This window comes from Gadus macrocephalus, chromosome 5 (assembly GCF_031168955.1).
Source record: "Gadus macrocephalus chromosome 5, ASM3116895v1".
Classification (NCBI taxonomy): Eukaryota; Metazoa; Chordata; class Actinopteri; order Gadiformes; family Gadidae; genus Gadus; species Gadus macrocephalus.
This window is the reverse complement of record NC_082386.1, coordinates 20,401,667-20,411,666: the sequence shown is the minus strand read 5'-3', so window position 1 is coordinate 20,411,666 and position 10,000 is coordinate 20,401,667. Positions and strand designations below refer to the sequence as shown.

At 48.6% G+C, this 10,000-nt stretch overlaps 1 protein-coding gene across 1 annotated transcript in view; it reads left to right on the top strand.

Moving 5' to 3' along the window:
- The window catches only part of mapkbp1 (mitogen-activated protein kinase binding protein 1), a 23,903-nt gene that overhangs the window by 7,653 nt on the left and 6,250 nt on the right, over positions 1-10,000 (top strand). The window contains 14 exon segments of the mRNA XM_060051305.1: positions 1-10; positions 643-803; positions 1,252-1,441; positions 1,777-1,935; positions 2,977-3,173; positions 4,047-4,138; positions 4,589-4,714; positions 5,135-5,205; positions 5,844-5,965; positions 6,120-6,195; positions 6,891-7,002; positions 7,815-7,878; positions 8,887-8,988; positions 9,256-9,368. The exon segment at positions 1-10 is cut by the window's left edge and continues 8 nt beyond it. Coding sequence (XP_059907288.1) covers positions 1-10; positions 643-803; positions 1,252-1,441; positions 1,777-1,935; positions 2,977-3,173; positions 4,047-4,138; positions 4,589-4,714; positions 5,135-5,205; positions 5,844-5,965; positions 6,120-6,195; positions 6,891-7,002; positions 7,815-7,878; positions 8,887-8,988; positions 9,256-9,368 — 1,595 coding nt within the window.

Genomic DNA, 10,000 nt, shown 5'->3' with positions numbered 1-10,000 from the left:
CTCAGTTACAGTAAGTCTTTCAAAATAAAACATCAAGATCATCATCAATTCTTTCAAAATAAAAGCTCCAGAACATCATCAAGTCTTTTCAAAATAAAACATCCAGATCATCGTCACCATTTGCATGATAGTTTGCTCCTCCTCACTCCATTGGATGGTTTCACTCTACCCACCTGTCACTCAAGCCTCACGCCTCGACCTATTGGCTGGGTGGGGGCGGGGCCCATCCTCCCCTAACGTCAACTTGGCATCACTTCATCTACAGCACCATCCACCCTCTGACAGACAGACAGGCAGACAGACAGGCAGACAGACAGACAGACAGTAAGACAGACAGACAGACAGACAGACGGGAATGCAGACAGACAGACAGACAGTAATTAATACAGATGGATAGATGGACAGTTATACAGACAGTGATACAGACAGACATATAGTAAGACAGACAGACTGACAGACAGACACACAGACTATTATACAGTCGGTAATACAGACGGGAAGACAGACAGACAGACGGTCCTACTCTTTCGCAGAAAGGGAGCAAACAATGGCTGCTCTGTCTGTCTCTTACACTGTGTGTGTGTGTGTGTGTGTGTGTGTGTGTGTGTGTGTGTGTGTGTGTGTGTGTGTGTGTGTGTGCAGACGTGTCAGGCTACGTGTGTGTGTGTGACGGAGGAGCTGCTGTTCTGTGGCTGTGCTGACGGGACCGTCCGGGCCTTCAGTCCGGTCACCCTCCACTTCCTGTTCACCATGCCCCGCCCACATCCCCTGGGCTGTGACATCAGCAGCCTGCGGCACGCCAGGTAGGCTCTGTCGCTGAGGACGGTTTAGCTCAACCTCCTGAGTTAAACACTTGCTTCCAAACACATGGTAAATCCCATTCTGTGATATTCTGCTCTGACTCCCCCTCCTCTCCCCTCCTCTCCTCTAATCTCCTGCCCCCTCTCCTCCTTTATCCTCTCTCCTCTCCTCTCTCTTCCCCTCTCATCTCCTCTCCTCTCTCTCTCTCTCTCTCTCTCTCTCTCTCTCTCTCTCTCTCTCTCTCTCTCTCTCTCTCTCTCTCTCTCTCTCTCTCTCTCTCTCTCTCTCTCTCTCTCTCTCTCTCTCTCTCTCTCCTCTCCTCTCCTCTCCTCACCCCCTCTCTCCTCTCCTCTCCTCACCCCCTCTCTCCTCTCCTCTCTCCTCTCTCCTCTCTCCTCTCCCCCCTCCCCCTTCCTCTCCTCTCTCCTCTCCTCCTCTCTCCTCCTGCAGCCAGCTCTTTGCCACCCAGCCCTCGGTGCGGTACCCTGATGCGGTGTGTGTGAGCTACGACCCAACCAGCCGCTGGTTGTCGTGTGTGTACAGCGACCACAGCGTCTACGTGTGGGACGTCCGGGATCCCCAGCGCCCCGGGAAGCTGTACTCTGCCCTCTACCACTCGGCCTGCGTCTGGGGTCTGGAGGTCAGCCCCCCGTCACACTGACCTTCTGATTTAACATCTCATTTATCATCTCATGTTGTATCTACGTCCTGGCACTTAATGTACGCACTTATTGTGTGTCATATTACTTATAGAACTTAGTTATGTAGCATCTTATCCTAGCTATCTCTGCTGAATACGGGGAATGGGTTAACCTAGTGATGGTTAGTGTTGGCACTTGGTTCTATGAACATCCTTACTGTACCGACAGATATATTGTTGTTTCTCTTTCTTCCGACAGATGTACTTATTGTAGATTGTTTGGATAAAAGCGTCTGGTGAATGTCAATCTGACACCTACTCCCTGCGTGTTTCAGGTGTGTCCGGAGGGGGGGGGAGGAGGAGGAGGAGGAGGAGGAGGAGGAGGAGGTCACCTCCCTCTGGCTCCTGGGTCCTTCCTCACCTGCTCCGGGGACAACACCATCCGGCTGTGGAACACAGACGGACTCAACACCCCCAAGAATATACTGAGTCAGGTACTAAACTAAGGCCCCGTTCACACGAAGCCGATTTCATGGCGAAACCGCAAAGGTCTTGTACGGTTCGGCCTTCCGTACACACGAAGCCGGCGAATCCGCTGACCGAAACCGCAAACTTCTGAAACCACCCTCGGAGGTGGTTTCAAATCTACCCGGTTTCGTTTTGGATTCGTGTGTACGCCTGAAACCGACTGAAACCGCAAACCATGATGTCATCGCCCCACCCCTCGACCTCCTAGCCAATGGCTCTTCAGCCCGCGGAGTCTCAGAAATCACATGCGAGCATGCGCATAAGGGCAGCCTTTATGCGCATGCTCGCCTCTTCTTCTTATTTCATTTCTTCTGGATTTCTGTACCAGAAGCAGCGCCCCTTATGGGCCTGGAATGTGTACTACAGCGTTTCTACAGATCTACCCGGTTTCGCTTGGCTTCGTCTTTACGGAGATACTTCGAAACCGGATAGATCGAAACCGTAACGGTTTCGCCCGTTTCGGCTTCATGTGAACGGGGCCTAATACATGCTAGAACACACATAGTTTAGACAATACACCTTAATCTATACTAATACTCACTTGATACATACTAGTACACACTTAGTTCAGACAATACACCTTAAAATGTACTTATATCTCTTAATACATACTAGTTCACACTTAAACACCTTAATACGGATTTTCGAGTTCCCTGATTCAAACAAGGCGAAGCGTGATTGGTCAGGTTTAACGAGGCGAAGCGTGATTGGTCAGGTTTAACGAGGTGTAGCGTGATTGGTCAGGTATAACAAGGCGAAGCGTGATTGGTCAGGTTGAACGAGGTGAAGCGTGATTGGTCAGGTTTAACGAGGCAAAGCGTGATGGGTCAGGTTTAACGAGGTGTAGCGTGATTGGTCAGGTTTAACGCGGCGAAGCGTGATTGGTCAGGTTTAACGAGGTGTAGCGTGATTGGTCAGGTTTAACGAGGCGAAGCGTGATGGGTCAGGTTTAACGAGGTGTAGCATGATTGGTCAGGTTTAATCATAATAACTCTATTCATATCCAGGACCTGGTGTCGGTCATCTACACCGACCCCTCCCTGGCCGGACTGACGGACACTGAGGGCGTTGCCCAGGGGAACCAGGAGAAGGCGGGGTCAGGGGCGGAGCCTCAGACCTCTGAGACCAGGACAGGCCTCCGGACCCTGTGCATCAGCCCTGACGGCCTGCACCTGGCCTCAGGGGACCGCATGGGCATCCTCAGGTACAGAGCCATAGCCTGGTCCTACCAGACCCTCGTACTGTGTTAACTCACTTGAAGGCGGGTGTCTGTTGAAGTTTAAATCTATAGGATCTGCCCAGTGCCACTCTGGATCTGTCACAACCAATCGCTAACGTTTGGCCGGGAATCACGTTGCGCCCAGGCTGTAAACAAACCAAACACCGTGCGTGAAGATGTCCGTCAACGAGAGCTGACTTTAACGTCATTGTTCTCAGCCAATCCCTCTATTCGCTGATTGGACGTAGACAATTTGGACGGAGAAAGCCCCCTAACAAACCGCAGACCCGGACCTAGTACTGAAGGGAAATTAAAATTGAGCGGAAGTTCTTAGGCGGGCGGAGCCAGGCTAAAAGAGAGCAAGGCACTAAAGGGCTGATTATGGTCCCACGTTTACGCAGCGCAAGGACCACGCAGACGCTTCGACGCAGTGGTGAACCTGTTTTGTTTCTGTGTTGGGTTTTTGTGAGTGGACCAATCTCAGCCCTTGATGCTGCGTCACCTCGACCGACGGTTAATATTTTTGGGAGGCGCACGTGAGGGCCTTGCGGTGGACGCAAGGAGGGTCCCGCAAGGACGTAACGGGATCGTTAACGGGATCGTTAACGGGATCGTTAACGGGATCGTTAACGGGATCGTTAGCGGGATCGTATCGTTAACACTGCACGGTTGGGGGTTGATTCCCTACACATAATCCCTGTGTAGCTTAGTCGGTAGAGCAAGAAACATACTCTGTGTGTGTGTGTGTGTGTGTGTGTGTGTGTGTGTGTGTGTGTGTGTGTGTGTGTGTGTGTGTGTGTGTGTGTGTGTGTGTGTGTGTGTGTGTGTGTGTGTGTGTGTGTGTGTGTGTGTGTGTAGGATACATGACACTGAGAACATGGAGGAGATTCTGAACGTTCAGGCTCATGACTCTGAGATCCTTTGTCTGGAGTACTCTCAACCGGACACAGGTGAGACCTCATCACTCACTCACTCACTACTCACTCACTCACTCACTCACTCACTCACTCACTCACTCACTCACTCACTCACTCACTCACTCACTCACTCACTCACTCACTCACTCACTCACTCACTCACTCACACTCAAGCTTGTTTGTGTAAATGAAGTGAGAGACTTGTTCTTCACCTCTCTCTTGGTCTCTCTCCCGCTCTCTCTCTCGGTCTCTCCTTGTCTCTCTCTCGGTCTCTCCCCCTGTCTCTCTTCCTGTCTTTCTCTCCCGGTCTCTCTCCCTGTCTCCCTCCCCGGTCTCGCTCACCGGTCTCTCCCCCTGTCTCTCCCTGTCTCTCTCCCGGTCTCTCTCCCGGTCTCTCCCCCTGTCTCTCCCCCTGTCTCTCCCGGTCTCTCCCCCGGTCTCTCCCCCTGTCTCTCCCGGTCTCTCTCCCTGTCTCTCCCCCAGGTCTGAGGCTGCTGGCGACGGCCAGTAGAGACCGTCTGATCCACGTGTTGGACGCGGCGCGGGACTACAGCCTCCTGCAGACGCTGGACGAGCACTCGTCCTCCATCACCGCCGTGCGCTTCGCTGGTGAGCGGGCGGCTGGTCACCTGGTTACCTGGTCACCTGGTTACCTGGTCACCTGGTCACCTGGTCACCTGGTTACCTGGTTACCTGGTCACCTGGTCACCTGGTTACCTGGTTACCTGGTGTACACTAACTAGCCAACACTCTGACTGTTCTACCACATCAGACTAGATGTTTACAACAGGACCTCCATACGATGGTTGGTTACCTGTAGAGTAACTAACTAACCAACACTCTGACTAGTCCAACAGATCTAAATAGATGCTACAAGGAAAAACACTTTTTAATGATTGCACTACTGGTTAGATGTATACCACATCTCGTTGTACTACTTGTCCTTACTTGTGCAATGGTAATAAAGTTAAATCTATCATGTAGAGCGCTGAGTGGATGAATAGTCATGTGATCTCCTCTGTCCACCAGCCAATGAGGGGAAGGTGAGGATGGTGAGCTGTGGAGCTGATAAGAGCATCTACTTCCGCACCGCGCACAAGGTGAACACCGTGGAGGCTAGAGGCTAACCTCATACACAACATGATGCTAGAGGCTAACCTCATACACAACATGATGCTAGAGGCTAACCTCATATACAGCATGATGCTAGAGGCTAGAGGCTAACCTCATATACAACAGGATACTAGAGGCTAGAGGCTAACCTCATACACAACATGATGCTAGAGGCTAACCTCATACACAACATGATGCTAGAGGCTAACCTCATATACAACATGATGCTAGAGGCTAGAGGCTAACCTCATATACAGCATGATGCTAGAGGCTAGAGGCTAACCTCATATACAACAGGATACTAGAGGCTAGAGGCTAACCTCATACACAACATGATGCTAGAGGCTAACCTCATACACAACATGATGCTAGAGGCTAACCTCATACACAACATGATGCTAGAGGCTAACCTCATATACAACATGATGCTAGAGGCTAACCTCATATACAGCATGATGCTAGAGGCTAGAGGCTAACCTCATATACAACAGGATACTAGAGGCTGTCTGACCTGTGTGTGTGTGTGTGTGTGTGTGTGTGTGTGTGTGTGTGTGTGTGTGTGTGTGTGTGTGTGTGTGTGTGTGTGTGTGTGTGTGTGTGTGTGTGTGTGTGTGTTCGTGTCTAGACAGAGGAGGGCATGGAGTTCTCCAGGACTCACCATGTGGTCCGGAAGACCACCCTCTATGACATGGACATCGACTCAACCAGGAAGTATGCCGCTATTGGCTGTCAAGACCGCAGCATCAGGTACACACACACACACACACACACACACACACACACACACACACACACACACACACACACACACACACACACACACACACACACACACACACACACACACACACACGCCCGAAGAATGAAGATTAATCGATTTTGTATTCCTCTCCTCCTCCAGGATATTTAACATCAGCAATGGTAAACAGAAGAAGATGTATAAAGGTTCTCAAGGAGAAGATGGAACGCTCATCAAGGTCTGAAACTCTACTCTGACATGCTCTACTAGACTCTATTATACTCTACTATACTCTACATTACTGTACTATAATATATATCTATATCTATAGATATACTATACTCTTCTTCTGTGCTCTATAGAACTCTACTCTAACATACTCTACTCTACTATACTCTAACCTATTCTACTCTAACATACTCTACTGTACTATATTCTATAGAAGTCTCTAACCTACTCTACTGTACTATACTCTAACATACTCTACTCTAACATACTCTACTGTACTATACTCTAACATACTCTACTCTGACATACTCTACTGTACTATACTCTAACCTACTCTACTCTGACATACTCTACTGTACTATACTCTAACCTACTATACTCTAACATACTCTACTGTACTATACCCTACTATACTCTAACATACTCTACTGTACTATACTCTAACCTACTATACTCTAACATACTCTACTGTACTATACTCTAACCTACTATACTCTAACATACTCTACTCAATACTCTAACCTACTATACTCTAACATACTCTACTATACTCTAACCTACTATACTCTAACATACTCTACTGTACTATACTCTAACCTACTATACTCTAACATACTCTACTGTACTATACTCTAACCTACTATACTCTAACATACTCTACTGTACTATACTCTAACATACTCTACTGCCCCCCCCCCCCTCCAGGTGCAGACGGACCCCTCGGGGCTCTACATCGCCACCAGCTGTTCCGATAAGAACATCAGCATCTTCAACTTCTACTCAGGAGAATGTGTGGCCACCATGTACGGCCACTCAGGTGGGTTCTGCTGCTAGGACCCCCGTACTGTCAGAACCTGGGGGAACCCCCGTACTGTCAGAACCTGGGGGAACCCCCGTACTGTCAGAACCTGGGGGAACCCCCATACTGTCAGAACCTGGGGGAACCCCCAAACTGTCAGAACCTGGGGGAACCCCCATACTGTCAGAACCTGGGGGAACCCCCAAACTGTCAGAACCTGGGGGAACCCCCAAACTGTCAGAACCTGGGGGAACCCCCATACCGTCAGAACCTGGGGGAACCCCCAAACTGTCAGAACCTGGGGGAACCCCCATACCGTCAGAACCTGGGGGAACCCCCAAACTGTCAGAACCTGGGGGAACCCCCAAACTGTCAGAACCTGGGGGAACCTCAATACCGTCAGAACCTGGGGGAACCCCCAAACTGTCAGAACCTGGGGGAACCCCCAGACTGTCAGAACCTGGGGGAACCCCCAGACTGTCAGAACCTGGGGGAACCCCCAGACTTTCAGAACCTGGTGGAACCCCCATACTGTTAGAACCTGGGGGAACCCCCATACTGTCAGAACCTGGTGGAACCCCCATACTGTTAGAACCTCTAATACACGAACAGTGATATAAGAACTTCTTACTGCTAGACCCTCATTCTTCTAGAACCTCTTACTGCTAGAACATTCTCTACAATAAAACCTTCCAGATTATTGAAACCCTCCAATCATGGTTCACTATGTCTGTCTGTCTTGTCTCCCTATGTGTCTGCCTGCCTGCCTGCCTGCCTGTCGCCCTGTTTGGCTGCCTGTCGCCCTGCCTGGCTGCCTGTCTGTCTAACAGAGATCGTAACAGGGATGAAGTTCACTAATGACTGTAAACATCTCATCACCGTCTCTGGAGATAGGTAATGCGCTGCTACAGTACTGATGACATCACACTCACATCACTACAGTACTGATGACATCACACTCACATCACTACAGTACTGATGACATCACACTCACATCACTACAGTACCGATGACATCACACTCACATCACTACAGTACTGATGACATCACACTCACATCACTACAGTACTGATGACATCACACTCACATCACTACAGTACTGATGACATCACACTCACATCACTACAGTACCGATGACATCACACTCACATCACTACAGTACTGATGACATCACACTCACATCACTACAGTACTGATGACATCACACTCACATCACTACAGTACTGATGACATCACACTCACATCACTACAGTTCTGATGACATCATATTAACATCAGTACAGTACTGATGACATCACACTCACATCACTACAGTACTGATGACATCATATTAACATCAGTACAGTACTGATGACATCACACTCACATCACTACAGTACTGATGACATCATATTAACATCAGTACAGTACTGATGACATCACACTCACATCGCTACAGTAATGATGACATCATCAACCTAACATCACTACAGTACTGATGACATCACACTCACATCAGTACAGTAATGATGACATCACACTCACATCACTACAGTACTGATGACATCATATTAACATTGCTACACCACTGATGACATCATTATAACATTGCTACAGTAATTAGGAAGTCATACTCAGACAGCATTTGTTTGTTCAATCTAAGGTTTTATAAGATGAATATAAAGTGATTTTATATCCTCACTGTATGTAATAGGATGTCATGTTATATTCTAGCTGTATATAATAAGGTGTAATGTTATGTGTAATATTGTCATGTCATGTTTTAGCTATATATAATATGTCATGTTATGTGTAATACTGTCACGTTATATTCTAGCTATATATAATATGATGTCATGTTATGTATAATATTGTCATGTTATATTCTAGCTATATATAATATGATGTCATGTTATATTCTAGCTGTATATTCGTCTGGCGGCTGAGTGCTGACCTGACCATCAGCATGCTGCAGCGACTGGCTGACCTTCGACCTCAGAACAAGACGCCTCAGTACAACCCCAGGTAACACACACACGCACACGCACGCAGGCATACACACGCAGCCACACACACACAAACACTCACACGCACACGGGCACACACACACACACAGACACACAGACGACTAATGTAAACATTTGTTATTTTTTCCCCAATTGCTGTGTGTGTGTGTGTGTGTGTGTGTGTGTGTGTGTGTGTGTGTGTGTGTGTGTGTGTGTGTGTGTGTGTGTGTGTGTGTGTGTGTGTGTGTGTGTGTGTGTGTGTGTGTGTGTGTGCGTGCGTGTGTAGGCGGGATCTCCATGGCTCCGCCCCCATCGTCAACATGTCGTCTGACAGCGATAAGGAGGAAGAGGAGGATGAGGAGGGTGGTGTTTCGTCGGGACGAAAGGATGAGATCACAGGTCTGTTTCCATGGTTACAGTATATGTTACGTCCCCCGCTAGGGGAAGGGGTGGCAACATAAAACCAGGTGTAGTTGGTTTAACTGAAAGCGTTTATTTAGCCCGGAGACAGTGATAATCAACTTAACAAACATAGGAGGCAAAACTACAAAAGGAAAAGGACCATTGGGTGCTGTCCAAATCAAAGAAACGAATACAACCAAGAAGAAGCTCCCAAAATACAAGGGTGGAACAGCACCCCTGCGTCTAGTGTGTATAACAAAATATAGCTGCAAGTCAGTGTACGATAACCCCTAAACAAACTCTCTGGCCCAGTCCCCGTGTAGTAAACTAGAACCTCAATCAACTAGAGCCTCAATCAAACAACGCTCGTTCCAAGACCCAACGTGGCAAACTGCATCTCCGAGGCCAGCCGCCTTGAATGTTGAGCTCGGCTGTTCTTTATCCTCCCGGATCCTCGGCCCTCCGGTGCGGCAGCCAATCTCGTCCAGGGAAAGGCACATCCAAATCAACATAATGATCAGCCAATCACACGCGGGGAAAACACCTGATCATTAGCATAGAAATCGTGTAACTAACTGAAGGTTTTACCCATGAGGGCGGGGCGTCAATCCGCAGCCGTAACAGTATAC